At 41.1% G+C, this 26,909-nt stretch overlaps 1 protein-coding gene across 1 annotated transcript in view; it reads left to right on the top strand.

Moving 5' to 3' along the window:
- chkb (choline kinase beta) overlaps window positions 1–26,227 on the top strand; it is a 33,519-nt gene extending 7,292 nt beyond the window's left edge. The window contains exons 2-11 of the mRNA XM_072562763.1: window positions 2,247–2,355; window positions 4,989–5,102; window positions 6,656–6,789; window positions 8,900–9,004; window positions 10,123–10,181; window positions 12,778–12,865; window positions 13,358–13,466; window positions 20,182–20,288; window positions 21,664–21,745; window positions 23,948–26,227. Coding sequence (XP_072418864.1) covers window positions 2,247–2,355; window positions 4,989–5,102; window positions 6,656–6,789; window positions 8,900–9,004; window positions 10,123–10,181; window positions 12,778–12,865; window positions 13,358–13,466; window positions 20,182–20,288; window positions 21,664–21,745; window positions 23,948–24,004 — 964 coding nt within the window. The 3' untranslated portion in view covers window positions 24,005–26,227. The remainder of the gene's footprint in view (window positions 1–2,246; window positions 2,356–4,988; window positions 5,103–6,655; window positions 6,790–8,899; window positions 9,005–10,122; window positions 10,182–12,777; window positions 12,866–13,357; window positions 13,467–20,181; window positions 20,289–21,663; window positions 21,746–23,947) is intronic.
- Window positions 26,228–26,909: the final 682 nt, after the last annotated feature.

Here is a 26,909-nt window from a genome sequence, read left to right as displayed (position 1 = left end):
ACCACAGCCGCACTTACTTCCTCAGTGCCTGGCTCTAACCAACTCATCCCACATGAACTATGGACCACCTTTAAACCAGCAGAGTTCGGATCCAAACAGGACAAACAGTACGGACTACAGATTCAAAAACACCAGCAACGGTTCTCCTCCAAGATCCTCCGCTCAACACTCTCAGCAATGCACCGGCACCTAACCCCTCTACTGTCTGCCCTGCCACAGCTGAGGGCCCCACACTCTCAGAACTGCAAAGGACCCCCTCTATTCCTGATGAAGGGCTCTTGCCTGAAATGTTGATTTTCCTGCTCCTCTGATGCTGCCAGAACTGCTGTGCTTTTCCAGTACCACTCCAATCTAGAACATGGAGAATTAGTTCTGGCTGTATCCTCTGGGGAATAAGTCTGGAGATAACAACATGACTTTTGACAATTTTATAATCATCCCTGGATAGGATAACACATGAAGGAGTAGGAAGTAGTTGCTTGTTTGAGAGAGAATATTACCGACAACTGCAGGCCACTTAGTGTTGACAGTATAATATCGCACTTGCATTTCTGCAGTAGGGTCATTGAAGACAAGTTACATTCGCTGGTTCCAAATGGAGACAGCACAGGACTAAGGAAGTAATGAACTTTTGCAAACTCTGCAAAGGCTATAGTTAGCAGTGTTAACTGCTGTTTTGAGTACCCTTTATAGAAAAATTTGCAGGCCACACCAAATTGGTAATGTAATTAATATTGAGGCCTGTCATGATAAAGTATACAAAGACATTAATAAACTTGCAGAGTGGGCACAAATACAAATTTAACTTAATAGGCAAAAGTGAGCTGGTACATTTTTAATGGTATCAATAAGGGGTCCTCTAGTCATTTTGAAAATAAGTCGAAATTGAACCTCTTTGCCTTGTCACTACTTTAATTCATCAACAACATTTATGACTGATGTGGCAGTACTGAACAAGTTGTGGAAGTGATAATTTCTAAGTATGCTACTTAACAGAATTGCGCAATTGCAGAACAGGTATGGCTTTAGGTTTAAGTGTACTATAACGCTCCTTTTGGAATGAACTCCAGTACTCTGGTTTGCTGAACCAAAGTTAGTCATCTCGTTGATCCTTCTTAAAAGGGTAACAAGAAATCAACTTTTCACATTGAACTCAACGGGGCTTGTACACAAGCAGATGTAAATAAAGAAACACCAATTCTTATAAGATGGCACACATCGGATGGCCGTCATTGGCATAAGGAAGGAATATGAATTATTAACTGTCAATCTTCATTCTTAAAACCAGGCAAATAGACTCCAAATGATCAGGGAGCTGCCAAGGGAGTGCATTGGCCATCTTCTTGACACCTTTCTCCCAGTGGTTTTATTTGCCTATGTAAAACAAGATTCTATTAATATTTTGAGTTTATAGTCTGTATAAGTGAGGTGGATTGATTATAAATTGGTTTCCAGGGGAATTTTTGACACTGTCTAGATTAATAAATTGTTCAGCAGCAGGAACACTGTTCACCATTTAGATAATGTTCAGTATTGTTGTGATGCCAAATACATATTTTAGTTTAGATTAGATTCCCCAGAGTGTGGAAACAGGCCCTTCGGCCCAACCAGTCCATACCGACCCTCTGTAGAGTAACCCACACAGACCCATTTCCCTCTGCCCAATGTACCTAACATTATGGGCAATGTAGCCTGGCCAATCCACCTGACCTGGACTGTAGGGGGATATCAGAGCACCCGGAGGAAACCCAGGCAGGCACAGGGAGAATGCACAAACTCCACACTGTCACCCGAGGCTGGAATCGAACCTGGGACCCTGGTGCTGTGAGGCAGCAGTACTAATCACTGAGCCACCGTGCCACCCTTACATCTTGATATCTGGCAGACAATAGCAAACAAGACATTTTGTTGACCATGCAGTGAGCGGCAGGTTGATTGTCTTCAGTCAGCCAGGACTTGCAAGCTTCAGAAAATGTTGACTAATGTAGGGTTTCATTGTAAGCACTAATTATTGCTAGCTTTTTATTACAGATATCTTTAACAGTTCAAATTTACATCATATTACAGTGGGATTTGAAGTAACAGGATAGTGCAGCATAACAATTACCACACTGTATCGGACAGTGAGTAAGTTGATTGCTCCGTAGAAAGAATGTGCCATGTTAGGGAAACCTCTGAAACTGTTCAAAACGTTCAACCATCTTAGTCTCTCTGCCTTACAACCTGATTCCTCTTTCTGTCTCTAGTGGAGGTCTGAGTAATCTTTTGTACCTCTGCGCATTGCCGGACCATGTGTTAAGTGTTGGGGATGAACCTCGCCAGGTTCTACTGCGTGTTTATGGAGCCATCTTGCAGGTGAGTGCAATTAATCCAAGAAAGATGCCAACTATCGCAAAGTTTTAATACGTTGCTTGGTATGTTTTCCATTCCGTAGGTCGTTTTTCATTTCAAGATTCCGCCAATTCACTACAGATGTATAAGCTCTTGTTCTAGAAGGGATGCAGGGCAGCATTTGCAGCCATGTGTTTTTTGTTCTGGGCTTGTTTACATTGCCTTTTAAGCATTTAAAGAGCAGGACTGTCCAGGTCAATGGGATATACTGTTCTGCTTCAATATCCAGGAGCCACTGCACTCAGTGGCTATAAAAGGGGAGCCCACAAGACCCTGTAGGGTGCTCCAGGGTGGTGGAGAGGATGCCCCCAGGTGATTGGAGGCAGCTGAAGGCAGTTGCTCGAGAATAAACCTCTGGTATCCAGGTGTAATGAGAATGATAGAGTTTTGAGAAAAGCATGCCACCAAATGTCACATGAACCGTGAGCAGAGAAGAGACTGGCTGGAGACCACCATTGATAAGTGTCAAGATAGTCCAAGATACTGACAAAAAGTGGAGTCTAAGTGAAAATAATTCCTATGGAGAAAGATCCAAGATTTAATTAGACTTGATTGATAATTACTTGCCTCCAGATGGAGTTGCCATCCTGTCCACGGAAAGTTTCTAGGAAGTATTTTTCATTAGGCTAAATTTCAAACATTTGGATATGAGTGGGCTCCTGTTAATGCAGCAGAATTGAGCTTTTTTTGCTTCTGAAGTTCAAAATTATTCCTGATGATTGATATACTAACTTCCCAAACTGTGTATACTCGCAATAACACCTGGTTACTGTGGGAATCTTTAATTTGCTAGCAATAAGGACCTCATTTGAATTGCCAATTCATTGTGTTCCAGTTGTGGTTCATAGAATTGGAAGCAATTCTAAACAGATTCAGATGTTGAATTAGTTCTATTCCCCCACTTTACAAGGTGTTTGCTTCTTTGCACTAGAGAACAATGTTTGTCTCAAGTGGGGATACCTTAATGTTCTTTCTCCTTGCTATGTATTGTCACTTGTTAACAGAATTAATATCATAGTGTCCATTCAGATTCTGTTGAAATGTCAGCACCAGCTGAGGTTTGTTTTAAAAAATTACTGTATGCCGATGATTGATCGCATTCTGTTGCATCAAAACATTGATAAGCCAGTACCATTTAATGTTATGTCCATGCTAAACGCCATAGCTTTCGGACTATGATCAGCTTTCTGTAGGTCTCTAGCTACTCTTACCACTAGCACCCTCCTTAAATCCTCCCCTACAACTAGTCTGAGAACCTTATAGTGATGTTTCATCAGAAAAGAAGGATAGTTCTGCTTCCCAGCTGCCCCTCCCTCTTAAAAACAACACTTTCATATGGTGCTTTTTGTGCAAATAGTAACCCCACAGCTAACTTCCTGCTTCTCTATCTTGTGTATATTTTGGTTACTTGTCAGTTCTTTAAAGCTTGGACAAGGGTTTGAGCTGCAGAGTTGCCAATGTGTAGATTTCACTGGGAGTATCCCTGTGGGGAAATACTTTGAAATTCACAATGGGCATTAGAGAATTTTGTTAACCAAAGTTTCCAAACTGACTCACCAGATGATAATTCTGTGCTTTGCAGTCAGCTGCAGGTATTTGTTTTTAAAGCAATGGCTGAGAAGGTTCTAGTTCTCTTAATCTCGTTCAGTGAAGGGTAGCCTGCTAAGAACAAGCTGAGATGTAGGTAGGTCTACCAAGAACAAATTGTCCTGTTGTTAATCTTCCATTTCTGAAAAAAACTTTTGTTTAAAGTGAAATGCCTTTTTTTTTCATTTTGGAAGAGTGCTTAGAGGAAAATCTAGGATTGTATTTCCTGAACAATTTATGCACATGGCACATCACAGACAACTGTATGTTGTATTTCACAAATGCTAGAACATTAGTGCCACAAGCTTTCGAACATTTTGTGCTTCATCCTTCAAGCAAAACTAAGTTGTTTTTTTCAAAGTCAATCTCTGCAAAAGCATATTTTCTCTTTTCCTGAAGACTGTGTGCACTTGTGTTTTTAGGGGGTATTTGGAGGAATTGCATTTATATATCTGTATTTGACTTTTTGTTAACCAATTATTGCATAAAAGTTGAGTAAGTTTTTGGTTTCATAAATCAAAAGTTATTTTGAGAAACCTGATTGATCATCTTTTAAAACCTAATATAGATTGTGTATTTAGTCATCTTAGTAACTGGAAAACATTTTAAAATTTGCATCTGTGGGCTAGAGAGATGAGAATGATAGTGTAATTCTGAGTTCATGGAGCATTAATGTGTATCCCTCTTAAAATGGTGGATGCTTGTTTGAATGCAGGCTCTAGTTGGCATAATTCCAAGTAGCTGGCCAAATATTAATACAGATGTGCTTTGCAAACAAGCTCTCCTCACATGATATATATCCATATTTCTTGGTGGTCTGTGAAAGCACTGCCTGTTTGTTTATTTATTCCAGGGTTTCTGAAACTGAATGTAATTAGAAACTGTGCTCAGATCAGATGTAGCTAAAAAAGCTTTTATCAGGAATTAAAAATATCCTGCTTTGAAAAGCACTTTGAATATTATTATTATTGGTATAATGATTAACCTGACTTTGCTTTTGTTTTTTGTAGGGTGTGGATTCTCTGATATTGGAAAGTGTGATGTTTGCTGTTTTGGCAGAACGTGCCTTGGGACCAAGATTGTATGGAGTATTTCCACAGGGGCGTCTGGAACAGTACATTCCAGTATGAACTTTACTTTTCTTCTATGTCACATTGGGTTGAATCTCTTATTGCTTTGAAATGTGTTCTCAACCATGTGCATGAATACTGTATTCTTGAAGCTCTCTTGGGAATGTGTTTGATGTTAGAGGGTTTGACAAACTAATTGATGTAAGTAGGCTTGATGATGCATGTCCTTGGAGTTGGTGGATGTTGATACACTGGAGTTTATTTAGTAAAGGTTTTTGAAGCTTGCCTATTTCTTCCTTGGATCTTGCCTACAACCAGTTTTCTCTCCTTGTCCATTTCAACACACCAAGCCATGCTCCAATGCGAATGGGGCTTGTCGTCTTCCCTCTTCCCACTTTTGATGGTTGTTAGTGCTTAGTGGGAGAATATGTTTATTACACTGCGTCCATTTGGCATTTTGAAACACAGTGAGGTTGAAAGCTCTTCAGGGCAGTGGATTAAAGCTATCTGGTTTCCTGTGTTTGTCAAATATTTCTCATGGAAAGTAAGGAAAATCTACTTGTAGGATAGGACATAGATTAGATTACATTACATTTCATTACAGTGTGGAAACAGGCCCTTTGGCCCAGCAAGTCCACACCGACCCGCCGAAGCGCAACCCACCCAGACCCTACTTTTACCCCTTACCTAACACTGCGGGCAATTTAGCATGGCCAATTCACCTGACCTGCACATTTTTGGACTGTGGGAGGAAAACGGAGCACCCGGAGGAAACCCACGCAGACACGCGGAGAACGTGCAAACTCCACACAGTCAGTCGCCTGAGGTGGGAATTGAACCCGGGTCTCAAAGTTGAGGATCAAGATGTTTGTACTTGCATCCAGATTAATTTTTTGCATAACTGGTGTCACTTTGTTGTTAGAGGCACTATTATTGCAATCTGAGATTTCTCCCACACTTTAGTTTGTGACAACATAATTACTTGTTCATCTTAGCTATCCTCCACCCATGTCCTGCCACTCGCTATCACATTTTCTGATCTTATTCTGAAAGCATGGAACTGTTACTGAGCCACAAATCAATTGATCATACTACCACCTGGTATTCTGATCAGGTTGATTGGGTTAGTGACCACAACTTGTAACTTGATTGTGACAGGAATAGTCTTGTCATCCCCATTACCCCTTAATCGGCATCCATGCTTGTTTGCTATTTGATTATTGGATAGTGCTTTGAAGTAAGGGTATCTCAGATTCCCTGTAGCTACCTTAGCCCTGATGTAGAAACAAATTTTGTTTTTTTGATTGCAATGCAGTTGTGGCCAGATTGATGTGATACTTGATTAATTCACCTAGCTAACTGATCTTAAACTGGATGAGTCAGACCAAAGCATCCATTCCCATGCTGTACAGCTCTGATTCTATGGCTGTCTAACAAACTCAAGTCAAATTTGCATTCCTATCCCTCTTGCACCCAATCCCAGCCAAAATATATACTCCATCCCAGGGAATATCCAAGTGTAGAAATGTGGAAGAGAGCTCCATTAAGGACATGTTAAAAGGCTGCAGATATTTAACTAGCATCTTCCTCCAAATGTCTGTGACCAGAGCCGTCGGCTGCTGACTGAAGAGTTGGCATTTCCGGATTTTTCCGCAGAGATTGCTGTGAAGATGTCTCGATTCCATGGAATGGTCATGCCCTTCAACAAAGAACCAAAGTGGCTGTTTGAAACAATGGACAGGTACAGTAGAGAGAATCTGAGACGGGGCTAGAACAGATTTTAGTTTGGGCTACTGAACTGCCCAAGTTAATCTGATTTTTCTTTCACCAAGAGGTTAAGCTATGCATTTAGGGTATCCAAACAGTGTCCACACTATCTGGGTGGATTAATCCAGGGTGACTTTGTTTAAATGTGTTCGAGGTGTTCTGAATGTAGATCCACTTACTATCTTGTCTGATGGAAATCTCACTTTCACCTCTTCCCTACCCAACACTCTGCTGTACTCATCTCTGGTTTAGAGACTTCTAACAGCCATTTTAGTTGATCTTCAAAATGAAGGACTGAGGTGATGTTTGCTTGCACCCCATCTCCACCCTGCATGGCACCCCACCCCTCTTGCAGGTGTATGTCTTTGAGATTCTACTCCAAAAGTATAGTTGTATTCCTGTGATGTTCTTTTTGCTTCTTCCTAACTCACTACTGCCCATCTCCCCACGTACTGGTCAGTCTTTGATCAAAGGGATCCATCACACAAGTGTCTGTGCGGTATTGCACTGCAAGGACAACCCAGAATCTCTGCTGTACTGGAGGGGTCTTGTGCCACAATTCCACTTGAGGCAAGAATTCTGCGAACACTGCCACAGCTGTTATCTACACTGAAATTTGGATCAAGCGCTACTGATTTGTAGCAAATGTTGAACTGTGGCTTTGTCTTCATTGCAGACAGCAGAAATCTGCTTGTCTGAAGGGCCGTGATTCTTGACATGGTCACTATGGGACAAGTTGTTTTTCTCTTCATTAAGAGCCATGTTAATCGTGAACAGAATCACAGCATAGAAGGAGAGGCCAAGATCTGATGGCTACTGCCATGGGCCAGGGTGCATCAACACCAGGGTAACGATATTTTGATTTGTTTTTGATAAATTTTACATGCTAGTTCTGTAAACTTCCATTGACTGAGTTTTTGTTACAGTGGCCCACTGGGATTGTCTAACCTGATTAATCTTTTCTTTAAGAAGGGGAGGCCATACAGCCAGTCAGGACTGGTACTAATTCCACACTAGGACTGTTCTTGATGTTCATTTTACAACAGTTCCCACATCCTTAAGATTTTCTCTCAAGTTTATGTAATACCTTTCAGAGCATTGATCCCATAATTTCAAGTTCATGTGAAATATTCCTCCTTTTCTCTTCTATTACAAATTCAAACTTTGTGCCTGTCACTTGCAAGTCGAAATAGCAAGTGATTGGTCCCCTCCCCTACCAAAGATATTCCTTTGAGTTTTCTTTTGTAACTTTCCTTCTCATGACCATCTTAACTCAGCACTATCTTAGTTTACTCAGTACCTGGTCCTTTCTGCAATGAGGTGCAATCAGCTGATTTTGAAAATATGAGAGATCACAACATTCAAATGGCATTGTCAAAATAGTTGCAGATTCCTTTCCAAATGTGTCTGGTTAACTTCAGTGGGACTCCCCAAGTAGTCTGTTAGTTGCTATAAATTTGCTTCTTTGTGGCAACTCTTTCAGGAAGTGTGTTTTTTTATTTGTCGGACATGATGGACATTGGGCATATTTTCAAAAAGACACGAGCCATCCAATCAAAATTTGCCACATAAATTGCTGCTTAATGGTTCTGAAATGCAGAGCTGAATTGTGACCAGATTGCGTTTCCCTATCCTGTCCTCTCTCTAATGGTCCTCGGTATGACAATTGTTTTGAACGCAGTTACACCCGCAGTGTGCAATTTGATATCCTGACTCTGACTTCCCTCCACTTCAGATAGTCCTGTGTGCTACCATGAAATTGTTATCCAAGTGGGAGACTGCCCATCCTAGCCTGTAGTCTAAATATTCTAGCTGAATACCCAACTGGCCATGGCTAATTGCTGTTTGTTTTTTAACCTTTTCTTCATGCCAGAGCAGCTGTATTTTTATCTTTAAGCACTATTAGTCCTGTGAACATTTTTTCTTATTTGAAAAGCTTTAATTTTAAACATTACTTCTGCTGATTAAGTAATGGCTAAATGATACCACACACAACACCAGCATCCAATCAAGAGTGCTCCATTGCTCTTAATATCTGATTTAGATGTGTTTTTAATGAAGGATATCTTGCCTCCATGCTGAAGGTATCTCAAACAGATAATGGGGCTGACTTTCACCAGAGAGACGCATGTGAAAAAGTTCAACAAGCTGAAAAGTTTCAACCTGCCAGCAGAATTAGCAAACTTAAGGTAAGAAAATAATCGCTAGTGAGTCACCACTTGCCACTGGACAGTTGCAAAATCACAAGTCTTAGTGTAGAAGGAGGCTATCAGACTCATGTTTGCACTGGCTTCTGAAATGAGCATTACCTAGTGCAAGTCTCCTGCCTTATTCCCATTCCCATACACAGTATCTTTATCCAAGTAATGGCCCATTGCCCTCAATTGAACCTGCCCCAACTGTTTTCAGGTGGTGCATTCCAGGCCAAGTTACTTGCTGAGTGAAGAAAAAAAGTTTGTGTATCAGCCTCACTACTTTTCAAAATTGCATTGCGTCCATTCTTTCTTGTTCTTGTTCCTTTCATAAATGGAACAGTTTCTCCCTATCTACTCTATAGAGGTTTATTTGGAAGCACTGGCTTTCGGAGCGCTGCTTTTTAAAATTGTACTCCCCAGTCCAACGCTGGCATCTCCGACTCAGTACACTATAGAGCCCACTCAATTTTAAAACCTATTCAGATCTCCTTACCTTTTTCTGAGAGCTCCCAACTTCATTCTATTCTTATACTCCCAAGTTTCTCATAGCTAGAACCAGTCTTGTAAGTAGCTTATGTGCACTTTCCAATTCATTCGCATCCATCCTATCGTGTCATGTCCAGAACTATGTAATACTTTAGATGAGATTTGATATGTATCTTTTACATGTTCAAGATGTACAAGTTCGTCTTCAAAGTTCAAGGTTTGTGCAAACATTTGTAGCTCAGGTACCAATTGCTATATAGTTGTGGGTATGTTCACAGAGCCGGGAGGTTGATGTTTAGACGTTTGTCACTGTCTAGGTGACAGCTTCAGTGCTTTGGAGCTTCCTGTGAGGCTTTAAAGGAGATTCCATAGCACTAAAGATGTCACCTAGACGGGGGACGAAATGTCTGCGCATCAACCTTCCAGCTCCACAAACATACCCACAACTACTGTAACAGCTTGGAAGTTCCCAGTTAGTTGACAAGCTTTAGTTTGTGTTGGAAAAGGAAGAAAGTACATTCTTTTAGTTGTGAAATACCTCGGGTTTCTTATTTTACTGTTATGTACTTTTAAACCCAGTGGATCTGCATACATTACCAGTTTGGTGTTTTCTCTTTTTTTTTCAGGTCACTGCTAGAAGCCACTTGGTCACCTGTAGTTTTTTGTCACAATGATGTCCAGGAAGGTAAGAAAGAACTGTGTAGGAAACAAGCCCAAGGCCTTTGTTTTAACCAGCAGAGACAAGGAGCAGATTTCTGTGGCCACTGTCTGGAGAGCTGTGAAGCATCCACAAGCTGTCTGTATTAATGAGGGAAGTTACTCAACGCTACTGAACTAGTAGAAGGTGGCTACCATTGATCAAAGGTCTGAGAGCTCGGACATGGCCTTGAGATTTTAGATGAGAATGCAAGCCAAAGAAATTAGTTTATGATCCTACAACAGATGCCAAATTTCTTATGATCTGGGTATGAACTGAAATAACTTTAAAAGTAATCGAAACATGAGTTTGCAGGGATGTACAAGTATAAAGGCAAAGTTTTAAATAAACAAAAATTATTGTTGCACAGTTAGTAGTCATAGAGCATGGAAATATACCCTTCTGTCCAGATCATCCATGCCGACCAAATGTCCTAAATAAATGTAGTTCCATTTACCAGTATTTGGCCCATATCTCTCTGAACCCTTCTATTCATATACCCATCCAGATGTCTTTCAGGTATTATACCAGCCTCTACCACTTCCTCTGGCAGCTTATTCCATATACTCAGAGGGTGGTGCATGGAAAAACCTGCCCCTTAAGTCCATTTTAAATCTTTCCCCATACCTTACACCATGCCCTCCAATTTTGGATGCCCCTACCCTTAGGGAAAATACCTTGTCTATTCATCCTGTTCACCCCTCATTATTTTACAGACCTATAATGTTGCCCTACAGCCTTCAATACTCTTGGTATAATATTCCCTGCCTATTTGGCCTCTTACCATAGCTCTAGCCTGGCAATTCTGAACTAAAGCTTTTCTGAACTCTTTAAAGTTTCATGACATCTTCCCTATAGGAGGGAGACCAGAATTGTATGCTGTATTCCAAAATTGGCCTAACCAGTGTCCTGTACTAACTGCAGCATGATTTACCAACTCCTATACTCTGACCATTAAAAGCAAGCAAAACAAATGACTACTTCATGACCCTGTCTACCTGGGACTGCACTTTCCAGGAACTATGAACCTGTACTCCAAGATCTTTGTTCAGCAGCACTCCCCAGGATCTCACCATCAAGTCCTGCCCTGATTTGCCTTTCCAAAATGCAGCACCTCATGTATCTAAATTAAACTCCATCTGCCCATTGGCCCATTATGATCGCGATCCCATTGTACTTTGAGGTAACCTGCTTCACTGTCCACTATACCTCCATTTTTGGTATTATCTGCAAACATACTGATCCTGTCTCTTCTGTTCACATCCATATCATACATGTGACAAAAAGCAGTGGACCCAGCACTGATTCTTATGGTACACTGCAGGTCACAGGCTTCCAGTCTGAAAAGCAACCCTCCACTGTACTCCTGTCTTCTACCTTCAAACCAGTTCTGTATCCAGATGGTGAGTTTTCCCTGTATTCTGTGATCTAACCTTGCTAACCAGTCTCATGAGCAACCATGTCAAATGCCTAACAGTGATTCAATATACAATAAAGATATGAATATGTGGAGGTATCAAATATTTCTTGAGCCCTAACTATAATCCTACATTATCAGGCAACAAAGGTGGAATCCAGGTTGCAGTTTCACCATCTGGATTTCTTCACGGGCTGTTAGGTTGAGAAATCCTGAGGATGGTCTGTCTCTTGTCCTATGTCTTTCTGTTTTGTGAATTGCATTGCATCTTTTAATGCTGTATTCAAATGCAGAGGAAGAAAGGAAGTGATTAACAGTTTTATTTAAAGTTGGGTTTTGCAAAGGTTTACTCTGCAACAGATGCATGTGTCATTTCATTCTCTTTTTAGCAGTTCTATCACCTGTCATTGTTGCACATGCCTGTAGCTAGTGCAGAAAATTCAATAATGTTTAAATATCGAAAATGCTGAGTGCATTTGCTTTGAAGCCATCCCTCCAAAGGTGGTGGGATGACAGTTGAAGTAACTTAAATGCCAGTTAAAAAGATTGAGCCATGAGCAGCATGATCAACCACTTCTTGGGCCTTCCCAGCAGATGTGCAGAGGATGTTTCATATTGGCTGGAACCTCTGACCTTCTGGCAGAGCTCATTGACAGGAAATGACAAGAAAGCATTCTGCTAGTATCATAACCTTGTCATTCAGCTTTGGAGTAATTGAGATCAGTGATGCTAGTGAATTACCTGAAATATTTTAATTGTTCTCTAGACACAGGGAGTTGCAATGTCTCTGCTGGATCATCAATTTCACATTCAACAGAGCTCCCATTGATCTCTATGTAGCTGCCATTCTCCATTGGAGTGACACGCAATATTTGACAAATGCAGAGATATTCACCTGTTGGTCCACTTCCTGGCTCTGCTGCCGTTTCCTGCCTTTGAGGATTTGCAGCTATTCTCTCCTGGCCCCTGTTTCAGCACTCACCCCCTTCCTCCCTTGGAGAAAGTGAGGACTGCAGATGCTGGAAATCAGTCAAAATATGGTGCTGGGAAATCACAGCCGGTCAGGCAGTATGAGGTGCGGGAGAGTTGATATTTCGAGCATGAGGTCTTCATTATGTTGGCTTGAATCTTTCCTTCCTCTGGTGTTGATGAGCTCCTCTTTTTCAGGTAACATTCTGCTTTTGGCAGACAGAGACCCCTCATCCACTGAGCAACTGATGCTGATTGATTTTGAGTACAGCAGTTATAACTACAGGTAATGACAGTCTCTGGGGTTATGCTGCTTTTGAAGTTAAATACCTGGTCCTTGTTAGGATCTGACACCATGTCAAATTTCAGTGCGAGCTGTTTGAGTTGTTACTTGTTAATGCAGAGTTTATAGTGCACTTTTTCTGCTTGGGCAAGTCCAGAGGCCCTACAGATCTGAGGATTAAGTGTAAGCTAAAATACTGCAAAAATGAGTACTTGCAATCTCCAGTACACTTTGACATGTTATGTCGAGCCAGTCTCCCAGAGGATATGAGCGGACTACTCCTGGTATCAGAGGGTTACACAACCAATGCTACCCTTACGATCACACCCAAAATCACCTTTTAACAGTTGATGTTGGCTAGGACATGTCATGGAAGGGTTGGACCTGGGAAGGAGGGGAAGGGATGAGGACATGTGAAGTCTGTCTTTTGGAGTTATAGTTGGTGCCTTGGATGAGTGGGCAGCTGGTTTTACTAAATCTTATTCTTGTTTGCAGGGGTTTCGATATTGGAAACCACTTTTGTGAGTGGATGTACGACTACACTTATGATCAGTGGCCATTCTTCAAAGCCAGTATGGAGAAATACCCCAATCGACAGCAACAGGTAGAGAACTAGAGTTTGTAGAGTGTAGTTGAAATGAGGACCTGTGCCTGTGTGTGCCAGGAGTATCCTGTCATCTCAATCCTGAACATTACCACATCTGAGTCCTCTATGTATATTTGAGTATTGGAACTGTTCCATCATTGCTTTCTGATAAAATGCTGAAGACAGTTGGATCCTTGAATCTGAGATTCATGCAAATTTCTTGTAGAAGGATGTCAATTGACAATTGTCTGTTAGGTGATATGAGCCTTCCAGCTCTCCTTCGTCATGTAGGTTACAGCACCTTGAGCATATCCAAGTGCTTTTTAAATGCGATTAGCTTTTCTGCCTCTGCCATCTTCGCAGTTTCTTGCTTATCCCCCTCTAAGATTTCTACGAATTTTTTTTTAAACAATTGTGCCTCTAGTTAGTGATCTCCCTGATTTGGGAAAGTGGTTGTTCCTATCTAATCTACCTAGCCTCCTTAGCATTTTACAAATCTTGTCAAGTCTCCAGCAGCCACTCCAGTTCTAAAGAAACCAACCCAATCCTAGTCTATCTTCGCTTTGTTTTTTGTTTGGCTAAAATTCTTTGTGTAGAACCATGCAATTTTTGTTTTGTTAATATGGTGAGGGCAACTGTTTGCAATACGCTAGCTCTGGCCTAGCTATTGTGCTAAAGATTTCTAGCATTGTCATCTGTCTGCACTTGTTCAGTGCCTCAGCTAATAATGAAAAAAATATGCCTTAAGCTCCTTATCCACTTGTCCTGTTATCTTCAGGCATCTGTGAATAAAAACTCCCAGTTCTACATGTCAGTGTCCTACCTTTAACTTTGTATCCCCTTGCTTGGTTTGCTGGCCCACCATACACATCACATCTCTGAACATCTTTAACACTGTATTTTAAATGCAATTGACACTTGCTTTTTCCTTGAACCAAAACACTCCATTGATAGCTTCCTGCATTCTGTTTTGTGTTAGTACAAATCCTACATTTTAAGTCTAAATTGTTTTGCTCCAAAAAACCAAGACATTTGAATAACTTTAATGTAAACAGCCTTTCAATCATAGAGCCACTGTTGACAATTAACCTTAGTTTCCTGTCACTCAGTTTTTGACTAACTTGTCAATTTTTCTTTAATTTGTGATTGACATGGTTGCCATTTCAAATCTTGTCAAAACCTTTGCCAGAAGCTTTGCCAAAGAAAGTAACAAGGCAGATCATAATTTGTCTCTAGTTAATCTAGTATGGTCATTCCTCAAAAACAAACACTAATTTTCCTTGATTAATTTGCACCTTTTTAAAGATGGTTTACGATGCCTTCAGAAATTTTCAGAATTCCCGTAGAGGTTAGGGTGACTAGTTTGTAACTGAGGGGAAAGCGATTGTTCAGTGCCATACTTCTAACCAGAGATGACTGGAAAATGATTAGAGCTTGTTTCCTTCCTTAAACAGTCTGGGATATATTTGATCTGGTTCGGTGGTTTGATTTTGTATTTTCAAAGATACCCATTTATTATTTCTTCCCTCCTATTGTATTGTGTGTGCTGCCATCAGAAATGTCTAACTTTGAAGCAAAAACAGAAATTACTGGGGAAATTCAAGTTTCAAGTCCACCTACCCTCTTAATAACTGGACATGAAATGTTGACTCTGCTTTCCTTCCATAGATGATGCCAGTTCAGACTTTCTCATCTTCCAATGACCTGCAGAGTTCAGCTTCCCACAGTCGGTTCTTGTAAATGAAACTGGCTGGCTGGCGGTGTGGTTGATTCTGGAGCATGTCTGCAGTCCTATTGCTGGAATGTTGTCACATCTGTAGCCTTTACTGTATTCCTGCAGCCCTGACCACTACAGGGAGGGAGGGATGAAATGCTGGTGAGCCTAGCTGTGACTGGTAGCCCACTGGAAAAAAGTTAGGGTTGAAAAGCCAAGGCCCTGCATCCAGCCAAGATGCACAGCTCCACCATGAAGTGACTCAAACAGTCCCTGAAGGTGGCAGCAGAAAAACTGGTGTCATGGACCTCCCAATATACAGCAGCAAGTGACCTGAAGCCCAGTGATCAGCAGGTCCATGGCTCCACCTTTAGAAGGTTTACTAATACTGATGACCAAATTGGCTCATGGATGCCCAGTCTTGAGTTACTAGATTTGTTTGAAGTCTATCCTAGTCAACGTTGTGGTAGTGCCCCACAGCATAAAATGTTACAGCACAGTACAGGCCCTTTGGCCCTCAATGTTGTGCTGACCTATGAAACTCTGTCCATCTAACCTAGAATTCCATTATTATGCATATGTTCCAGTGCCCATTTAAGTGCCCTTAATATTGACGAGTCTACTACTGTTGCAGGCAAACCATTCCATGCCACTACTACTGAGTGAAAAAGCTACCCCTAATCTATCCCCCTCGATTTAAAGCTGTCCCCTTGTGTTTTCCTTCACTATCTGAGGAAAAGGCTCTTGCTGTCAATCCTATTATCTGGTTATCTCTGAGTCACCTCTCAACCTTCTCTGCAGCGAAAACAGCCTCCTTTCCCACAGCCTTTCCATGTAAGACCTTCCTTCTATATCAGGCAACATGCAAGTAAATTTCCTCTGAACCCTTTCCAAAGCATCCACTTCGTTCCTATAATGCAGTGACCAGAACTTTATGCAGTACTCCAGGTGCGGCCTTACCAGTGTCTTGTACAGCTGAAGCATGACCTTGTGGATCTGAAACTCCATCCCCACACCATAAATGTCAACACACCATATGCCGCCTTAACAACCCTATTAACCTGGGTGGCAACTTTCAGGGATTTATGCACCAGGACACAGATCTCTTCTACCCTGCCAAGAATTTTACCATTAGCCAGTACTCTGCATTCCTGTTGGTACTTGCGAAGTGAGCTACCTCCCACTTTTTCACATTAAACTCCCATTTGCCACTTCTCAGCCCAGCTCTGCACCTTATCTATGTCCCTCTCACCCACAACATCCTTTGGCATTATCCACAACTCTTGCTTACCTTCGTGTCATCTGCATATTTACTAACCCATCCTTCTACATCCACATCCAGATCATGTATGAAAATGACAAACAGCAGTGGCCCCAAAACAAATCCTAGCAGCACGCCACTGGTAGCTGAGCTCCAAGGTGAACATTTCCCATCAACCACCACCCTCTGGTCTTTTGGCTAGCCAATTTCTGATCCAAACTGCTAAATTATCATCAATCCCAAAACACCAGTAAGATGGTTGATAAGGTTCCACGTGGTAGGCTGTTGCACAAAATATGAAGTCCATATACACCACGTAAACTGCTTTACCTTCATCCACTTGTTTTGTCACCTTTTCAAAGAACTCTAGGTTATTGTTAGATAGGCACGACCTGTTCTTAAAAGTGTTGACTATCTCTAATCAAATTATTCCTTTCCAGATGATTATAAATCCTATCTCTTATAACCTTTTCCAATACCTTAGCCACAACCGAAGTAAGGCTCACTGGCCTATAATTACCAGGGTTGTCCCGACTCCCCTTGTTAAACAAGGAACAACGTTTGCTATCCTCTAGTCTTCTGGCACTACTTCTGTCGACAATGACAAAGATTGAAGCCAAAGGCTTTGCACTCTCCTCCCTGGCATCCCAGAGAATCAGGATAAATCTCATCTGACCCCATGGGTCTTATCTATTTTCAGATCTTACAAAATTGTGAAAACCTTCTCCTCTTTGTCAACCTCAATCCAGTTTAATCTCGTGGTCTGATCTGTGTTGTCACAAACACTGCCCTATCGAAGGCCTTAGGGTTTTCCTTGATGCTATCCGCCAACAACTTATGTCCACTCCTGGCTCCTCTTAGCCTTCCCTTTAGATCTTCTCTGGCTAACTTATAACTCTGAAGCCCTTTAACTGAGCCTTAATGCCTCATTCTCACATACTACTGCCTTCCTCTTGACGAGCTTCAACTTCTTGAGCAGACTGTGCACCCCCGCTGTTGACAACTACCTCCCTGCCTGATTGATATGTACCTATCAAGGACCTGCATTAGCTGTTCCTTGAATAAGCTCCACTTTCTAGTGTGTCTATCCCCTCCAGTTTCTTTGTCTGTCCTGAATCTTGCCTAAACGCATCATAATTGTCTTTCCCCCAGTTATACTTCTTTCCCTGCAGTATATACCTATTCCTGCCCATTGCTACTGTAAACTTAGCAGAATTGTGGTCACTATTGCCAAAGTGCTCACTACCTCCAAATCTAACACCTGGCCGGGTTCATGCCCCAGTATTGAACAAAAACTGACCCCTCTAAACTACTTGAACTTATAGTATTCCCAGTCAGTATTGGGGAGGCTAAAGTCCCCCCATAACAACCCTGTTGCACTCCCTCATCATCTTTGCTATCCTTTCCTCTACATCCCTAGAGCAATTTGGAGACTGATCGAAAACTCCCAACAGATCAACCTCTCCTTTCCTGTTTCTACCCTCTGCCCAAACTGAGTCCTCAAACATTCTCTCAGCTGCTGTATTACTACCAGTGATTAACAACACGCACACGCAATAGCCAGGGTACCAACCCCATCTGCAAGTGCACCCACCTTGTCCCAGATGCTCCTGGCATTGAAGTATACCATTTCAAAACGTTTTGCTGGTGTCCTTTCGTTACTTTGTAAACCTATCGCTCACCTCACTACCCTTAATCTCCTGTGCACTGGAACTACAATTCAGGTTCCCATCCCCCGCTACATTAGTTTAACCCCCCTGAAGAGCATTAGCAAATTTCCTCTCCAGGGTATTGGTACCCCTCTGGTTCACGTGAAGACCATCATCTTTGTACAGCTCCCACCTTCCCCAGAAAGAGCTCCAATTATTCAAGAATCCAAAACCCACTCTCCTGCACCACCCCTGCAGCCACGGTCGGCTCTGCTCTCTCCCTGTTCCTCGCATCACTAACACAGTGGAGGGTGTTCTCAATATGAAGATGGGTACTTCGTCCCTGTGAAGACTTTACTGCATTCACTATTGCCTTCATAGTTAGTTACATTAGATTCAGCAGGTTACTTCCCTAAAGAACACCTCTGAGCCAGGTAAGTATTCACCACAATAACCATTTCAAGGTATTTAATCATGTCAGATTTTTTAAAATTCTGCCATCTTTAATAGTGGGATTTGAGCCCAATCCCCTAAACATTTTCTGGGTTTGTCTAGTGACAAAAGTAGACCATAGCCTTGCCCACCGGTCATGCTGCATTTCAACTTTGAGGGTAAAGGTTTAATGGTTTAATTATTTGCTCTGCTCGAGAGGGCTTTATGGATACTGACTCCTGTTTTAACATTGATTTCTGTGGGAATCAATGCTTCACGTTTTCATATAGCTTCAATTTTCTGGGACACAGCCCTGACTTTGAGAAGGTACCCTGTGCAACACTGGTAACTCCCTCCCCATTTGGAAGGTTGTGCTGAATTCTGACACTGAAAGTTAACTGAACTTACTGGCTCCCAGAAGTTGAGCTGCTTGGAGCCTGCTACAACATCACCCTTTTCTGAATGGAACCTGCTTCCACATAACTGACAAGCCCAGAGCCAACCTTTCACCCCTCTGCCTTTGACTAATTGACTCCAACTCACTGACTAATTGAAAACTTTGATACAAGCACCATTCTTATTCCTAGGCATGATTTAATGTATCAACCATGAATGATTATCTGTGCATGTTACAATTTGTCAACCATGATCTTTTCCACAGCTGCCAGCCTAGAATACAGACATGCACAAATGGCTGCTCTGTAAATGGAGTTTAACATATTTCTTTCTCCTCCCTTTTTTTTTCCTCTCTCTCATCCATTCCCAGCATATGACCAGACTTTCGTTCCTATTCATTTAATCTTCTCCAGCAACACTTTCAACACTACCCAAGATATTATTGGTTCTGGCATTGTTCAAGTTCTAACCATCCCATTTCTCCTGAGGAGCTAAGCTTTCCCCACCCCACTCATGCATTCACTACACTATTCTCTTATTTCTGTGTTTACTATTGTATGGCACTGGGAACAATTTGGAGATAAGTCGGACCTCTAAGATAGTTAATTTCTTTCCTCGCTCCTGAAAATCTGCTGCAAAACTTCATTCATCTTTTGACCTTTGTCATTCATTGATACCAGTGTGGATCATAATCTCTGAATGTTCACCCATTCACTCAACATCTTGAGACCTCTCAGCAACAACTTACCATGATAGGGAAGCAACTTGAAGCAAGCTTGCTGCAGGAATACTCCTTAGTTCCCTGAGCTAGTGAATTTACAATTGTTACTGTTTCTGATCTTCCTCCTTTTTCCACCTACTTACTGACACTGGTTTAGCTGTAGACTTAGTTCTTTTTGTGCTCTGCCGAGGACCCATTACTCTGGTTGAACTGAACGGATGGAGTGTGATTCGCTCAGTGGACTCTTACTGTAAATGACCTGTTCATTTGGGAAAATATTATGGTGCAGTCAGATCAATGTGATTCCTCTTTGTTACTCTTCACTCTTTGATCTTCCAGCTCAAAGAAAAATCTTGCATTTATATGGATCTTTTCGTAACCTTAAGGTGTCTTGTGCCTTACAAAATAGTGTTAAATGTGATTGATAACTGGATTGTTTTTTTAAATAATGCAATTGTTTGGGAATCAGTGGCTCAAATACTAGGAGAAATGCTTTTCTTTCAAGAGATTTTGTAAAAGATTCTATAAAGCTTTCACTGTACTTACTGTTTTCTCCACAGCTTCACTTTATCCGCCACTACCTATCTGAATATACTGGCAATAAGGGAGACTCTATTCACGACGACCAAACAAAGATTGAAGAGGAGATGATCATTGAGATTAACAGGTATATGTTGATTTTGGTTTGAGTGGTTGGCTAGTAACATGAGTTGGGAATAAAAGAATATAGACAGTAAGCAAAGTTTAACTGTTAGAAACCTGAAGGTTGGACACTGGACATTTACCACAAGGTAGGTACAAATGGTAACTTGCTCTGGGAAGTTAAAGATTTTTGCTGAGCCTGGGTGCCAGTTTACTGGTCGGCATCAATTCCATAGCGCAAAACTATGACTAACTGGTTGCAAAATGGCATTTGTGGCCCTGCATTGAGACATAGATATACTGCTATTTGGGGTGGTGGAAGGATTACACACAAGGGTAATTGAGACATGCTGTGTTTGGACTAACTCACATTGAGTATAAAATAGTGAGTTTACTCATTCTTTTGATATTTAGTGCTGTCCAAACCATAAGTGTATGATGTAGGAGAAGGCCCATGACCCACCTTTTTCTACTCCAGCAATTTAGCAAACAATTGAAAACTCATTTCACTGCCACAGGTGTGGTGATTCAAGTGCCTACACTGAAATGTTCCTTCTCCTGTCACCAGAAAGCTGAGGATATTTCACAACCACAGCAATTTTTGTGTAGTGCAATGAATGTTATAAAATGTCCCAGGGCATTTCACAGGAACACTACAAGAATTAGATGACAGCCACAAGGCAAAGTTAACTGATAGCTTGGTCAAAGCAATAAGTATAGTGGTATGTCTTAGAGAATGAAAGTGAAGTAGAGGGGCAAAAAGATAATGTAAAGACAGTATTTTCATTTTTGGGAATTTTTGATTATGGACTGAATTGGGTTAAGAAATGATTTAAAAATGAAGGATAGTTGAAAGTTTGCACTGAAAAATAAGCTAGCTGACACTTGAGTACTGTTTGAACATCTGCTTGTTCCAGTAGTAATAGATTAGTTTGCAGATGAAGTGGAACCAAAAGGTGTGTGTAATAAATAGTCATTCTTGTTACATCCAGAAACTCCTGATCCATGTTTTGTCAAGCTTTGTCTGAAAGTTGGGGGCATATTGGAGAACTCTTGTATACTTGCTAAAAGTCTTTAGCTTTTGTACAACTCTAGGAATGATAGGGCTTGATTTCTAGTAGAGTACTCCAGTGAGGTGTAACAATGTGCGCACACGAGTCAGAGATATCCATGGGTCAAGTATTGCCTGCAGAAACTTCCTACTTTAATTTCACTGAACTGAAATGAGGAATAGTTTTTCCTATTTTTTCTTATCATTCTCGTTGCTTCTCCCATCTCTTTCCACAATCACATTACTTATTGTATTTCTGGGCTCATTCTATTCAGTCCTATCCCACCACCTGTTTCTTCACTCATCCTTGTATTGCTCAAATAGACTAACTGAGATTTTGCTTTTGAAGGTATGCCCTTGCCTCTCATTACCTATGGGCACTCTGGGCTATTTTACAGGCGAAGATTTCCACTATTGAATTTGGTTATCTGGTGAGTTGCCTCTCCTTCAGATTTTATTGTTCTCCTGAATTTGCTGTTGTACCCAACTTGTGTGTTTTAAGTTTGTTGATGGGGTGTAGACTTTACTATCAAACTGTTGATTTCCCATCCCTATTGCCTGTGACAAGATGCTGGTGAGAATTCTTGACCTGCTACAATCTGTGGTATGCCCAAAATGTTGCTCAGTAAGGAGTTCCAGGGTTTGGATCCAGTGCACATGAAACAACGATGTACTTTCATATGTGGATTTGAATAAATTAGCAAGTCGTTGTTCCCGTATACCTCAGGCTTTATTCTTTTAGATTGTAGAAGTTATGGGTTGAAATAGTGCTGTAAAAGAAGCCTTCATGAATTGCTGCTGTGTTTTGTATAGTGTGCACAGAAGCCACTGTATACTGTTGAAGAATACAGATGTCAGTGAAGTCCTATCTGATGTCAAGTTTGTGTTTGAAACTGCACACTTTCGAACAAGTTGCACATGGTGATGCTTTAGTGAGTTAGGAAGTGAGTTACTCTGCACGATACCCATCCTCTGATCAACTTTTTTTTGTCACAGGATTTGTGGCTTGTACATTAAATGTCTGAAGATGGGCGATTTGCTGGTAATGACATTCAGTGCCAATAGGTAGTTAATTTTGTCATTTAAGTGGAATAAACTCCTCAGTTACAATGTAAAGTTTTGTTCCGTATGGCATACACTTCAGTTTCTGAGGAGCTGCAGATAGTACTGAAGATTGTGCAGTCATCTGTGAATATCTTGCTTTTCACTGATGATGGGAAGGTAATTGAAGAAGTTGAAGATAATTGTGCTGAGGTGACAAATAGCCACAACTAACAATCTTTTGCTAGATATGCCACTTGTCAATTTTTGCTCAATCTCTGTTGCCTTAAATTTTGCAAATATGCCTTGGTTCCTTATTCGCAAATGTTGCCTTGCTGTTAAGGGCTTATTGTCTTGATTCATCTCTGGATTTCAACTGACCGTTTGCACCCAGGTTGGAATGAGATTGGGAGCTGACCCTGGAGTTGTCCAAGAAGAAGCTGAGTTTAACATTGTGTGCTGTTTGACAGCACTGTTGACAACACTTTCCAGCACTTTGCTGATTGAGCAGTGATGAAATGGTTGGTTAGAATGGATTTGCCTACTTATGGATAGTGAGTCTGGGTAATTTCTACCTTTCTGGTAGATGCCTATGCAGTAGCTGTACTGGAACAACTTGTCTCGAGGTATGCTAGTTCCTTCCTGACTGTTTAATATTGTACCACTTTTTTTGGTGAGTCTGATTTGCCAACATAAGAAGTTTCCTATGGTGGACTGTCTACATAATTGTCTGGCAACTGATTGTGAGAATGGTTGTCATTGTTGGCTCACTACTCTGTGCAACAGCCCGCCCACGTTTGGTACAAATCCTCATGACAGTGAAGAGGGCTTTGCTGAGTCAGTTAGACTGCGTGTGCTGTTGCCATGTATGCTACGAAACAATGTTTCAAGTTTGCTTTCGATGTTCACTGACAAATGCATCTTTCGTTTGGCCCTAAGATGGCAGTGGAGTCTGGGAGATGGGTTGAAGCTTTCTGTCCTAATTTTCTAGCTGTTACTGTCCCACAAGATTAATAGTCAAAGAACATAGTCCATTTCTCCCTACAGTGTCTCCACAGTCAAACCCCATCTCGGATCTTCCCTTACTGTTAATTCCTTTGAGAGGAGTGCAGTCAAGTAATTACGAGTCTTGAATTTCGAGTTTTAAACTAGTCTGGAACTATTTCCCCAGTATCCTGCTGTCCTGGTGAGGGTGCACTGGTCTTTGATACCAAGTGAATATTGTTCATCCTCCTTTACTGTGTGCATGCGATGAATAATTTCCAGCAGGGCTCACTGGATCCTATGGAGGAAGTTTCATCTACCCTATCTGAATGTTCACTGTCTAATGGATGACTGAAGCCAATTTCTAATCCAGCTGAGATACCTATCTTTGAATAGACTGAGAATGAAGGCTGTAATGTTCTAGTGCGATACTGGGGAACATTTTTTTTCCTAAATGAAGAGCAGTTACTCCCCCACAATATGGTTTAGTATTACAAACATGCCGATGTATAGTGGACCAACTAAGTACAGTTCACCACTTGCTCTCATTGTGTTTGTACACTCTGTAATGTGAGGTGTTGAAATGAAATCTCTTTGTGTGTTTCCAGGATTATGCCCTTTACAGACTGGAAGCCTACTTTGAACAGAAAAGAATATTTGCGTAACTCCAGATGGGAATAACACTCAAACCTTTTACTTGATTTTAAGATGTTTGTTTTTTTCTTTTAAAAATATTACTATGTGTTTACAATCGCAGTATTGCTTCCTGACCATTTAACATGTATCCATGTTTTGACTGTGTCACAGACTGACCTATAATTCACTGTCTAATCAAGTGTTGAGATTAATGAACATTCTTTAGACTGCCGGTAGCTCATATGTCAAGTCATTGTGCTAACAGACTGTACAAGCTAGGATGATCTTTGTTGAAAGGCCTGTGTTCTGTGGATATTTATCAGGGTAAGTTGAATTTTTTCCTTAGTGTATACAAACAGTGGAAATAGGCTACTGTCTGCAGGCCTGTTCTGCAGGAAATGCAAGTTAAGAGAAGTTCAGACCAAGTACTCCACTGACATTTGTCTGGGCTAACAAATGAAGGATGTCTATTAGTGCTTGGGAGGGTAAAGGGGAGGTGAATGCTTGAACTAAAAGCTAATAGTAACTCTTACAGAACATGTTGGCATTGGTAAAATAACTGGACTTACATTCTTATGATCTAATGAACTAAGATGTGAGAGCAGAAGTTGGTCATTCAACCCACTGAGCCTGCTCTGCTATTCACTGCGGGGGTAAATTTATGGTTTGACTCAGTTTGATGGGCTAACTTAGTTCAGTGAATAAATGAAGTGAGTGATATGGGTATATTTCCATTTACTGATATTGGAGCAAAGTTGTCATTCTTTACCTTTTTTTAAAATTTGATCACGATATACAAATTACTGGCAAGGCCAGAATTATTCCTGCGTAGTTTCTCCCCATCAATACCTTTCTCACTTCTTACAGTATATTCCTCTCCTGATTCCCTTTGATACGATTTGTTGAACTTTATTCCTATTCCATTTGCCCTGTTGACTTACTCCGAAATCTTTGTGCTTATTTTTGGGAGTAGGTATATGTTTCTATGTTCTAATACCAATTTAACACACACACATTTTCCATTAGTGAATTGTTTCAGCAACATTTACCAGCTAATTTATTCTAGTTTAGAACAAACTAGTTACATTCAAGATATGTAGCAGCGGTCAACAAACTTTCCATAGAACTCTTCAGATGGCCCTTTTGTCTGCATTTTCCCCATATCCTTAAATTTTCTTTCAATTTCATTGAAGGCTATTAAATCTGTTTCCCAGATGTAAATGGCCAATCTTGACTAGTGCTCTTTTGGGGAAAAAGGGGTGGCTCAGTGGTGAGCACTGTTGCCTCCCAGCACCAGGGACCTGGATTCGATTCCAACCTTGGGCAACTGGAGTTTGCACATTTCTCTTTCTTCTCCTCTTCCCCCCCCCCCCCCCCCCCCCCCTCCCTCTCTGTCTGCGTGGGGTTTCCTCCAGGTGTTCCAATTTCCTCCCACAATCCAAACACATGCAGGCTGGGTGAATTGGCCACGTTAACTTGACAATATTGGGTGCATTAGTCAAAGGGAAGTGGATCTAGATGGGTGACTCTTTGGAGGGTTGGTGTGGACTTGTTGCGTCAAAGGACCTGTTTCCACACTAGGCAATCTAATCGATTTCAAAAAGTGTTACCTCTCAATTCCTTGAGCAATTGCCATAAAACTCTGTTCTTCGGTTATTCACCCCTTACCATTGGGACATTGTCTTTTTTTCCTCTATTGGAGCACATTCACCATCTTAACACCCACAGCTTCTCTATTAGTCACAACCTCTCCATTCACATGACTGCCTCAAGAATGAGAAATTGCATTGTAGTAAAACAATGTTTCTCCAAATGCTCATGTCAGCAATGTCTGATATAGGAAGTAATTTTGTGATGTCAGCTTCCCGAGTGAGTGAAGAGTAGGGTAAAAAGCATCAGTTGGGTATGAAGGCTGCTATAAATTATACACTTACAGAATCAAAAGATAATGCATGGTACAGTTACATTTATTGTTGGCTGAGACTAAGGCACTGATTTCACTCTTGGACAGGATGCGTGGGGGCATCAGTTTTTAGGAGGAACCAAAAGGCTGGAGCTGAGTGAAGAGCATATCATTCCATTCAGAAATAATCACTGGATAAGAATCAAAATGTTTATCCCTCAGTGTATCAGGCTGCTATTTGCGAAATATTTGTAATGGATCTATTTATTGAAGACCATGTTTATGATCATTAATTTTACCTGACTTGATTCTTGACTTGTAAATAAAATGAGGCATTTCACTATTGTGATCCTGTGTTCTCAGTTTTAAGTTTTTGAAGAAAGCTATGGAAGTTAATGTGAGAAAATGGTGCTTTATTTGGTTGTGGGATGGACCGCAAAGCGTCACCTCCATTATGGTCACATTTTACCATTTGAGAACCATCTCCGATTTCTGGAGTTAGAATGTCTGTTGCAGATCCGATTATGTTAAATTCTCCAATTTAGCATTCACTGTATCTTACAGTGGAGCACTGTAAATATTAGTATGTTCCTGTTCCTGAGATGTCTAATCGTACAATGTGTGGAATCCAGCTGATGTTAGTTCACACTTTCAATCATTATTGAGAGAACCTACAGTAATAGTCCCTCAGAACGGAAACAGATCCTTTTAACTTATCTATGCCACACAAATTAGTTCCATTTACCAGCTTTTAGTCCATATCCCTCTAAAACTCACCCCAATTGTGTATCTGTTGAATTACTTCAAATGTGGCAACTGCACCTGCATCTTTCACTTTGGCAGTGCATTCTACATATGAACCATCCTGTGAAAATGTTGCCCCTTGGGTACCTTTTAAGCCTTTCTCCTGAGCCTTAAAATTATGCCCCCTGGTTTTGAACTCACCTGTGCCCCCAAACCTAGGGAAAGGACCTTTGTAAGATCATGAAGGGTAAGGCAAACATCTATAATATCACCTATTAAACTCCTAT

The sequence above is a fragment of the Chiloscyllium punctatum genome, chromosome 44 (genome assembly GCF_047496795.1).
Source record: "Chiloscyllium punctatum isolate Juve2018m chromosome 44, sChiPun1.3, whole genome shotgun sequence".
NCBI classification, from domain to species: Eukaryota; Metazoa; Chordata; class Chondrichthyes; order Orectolobiformes; family Hemiscylliidae; genus Chiloscyllium; species Chiloscyllium punctatum.
Note: the sequence above shows the minus strand (reverse complement) of the source record. Positions and strands in the feature narration are given on the sequence as shown.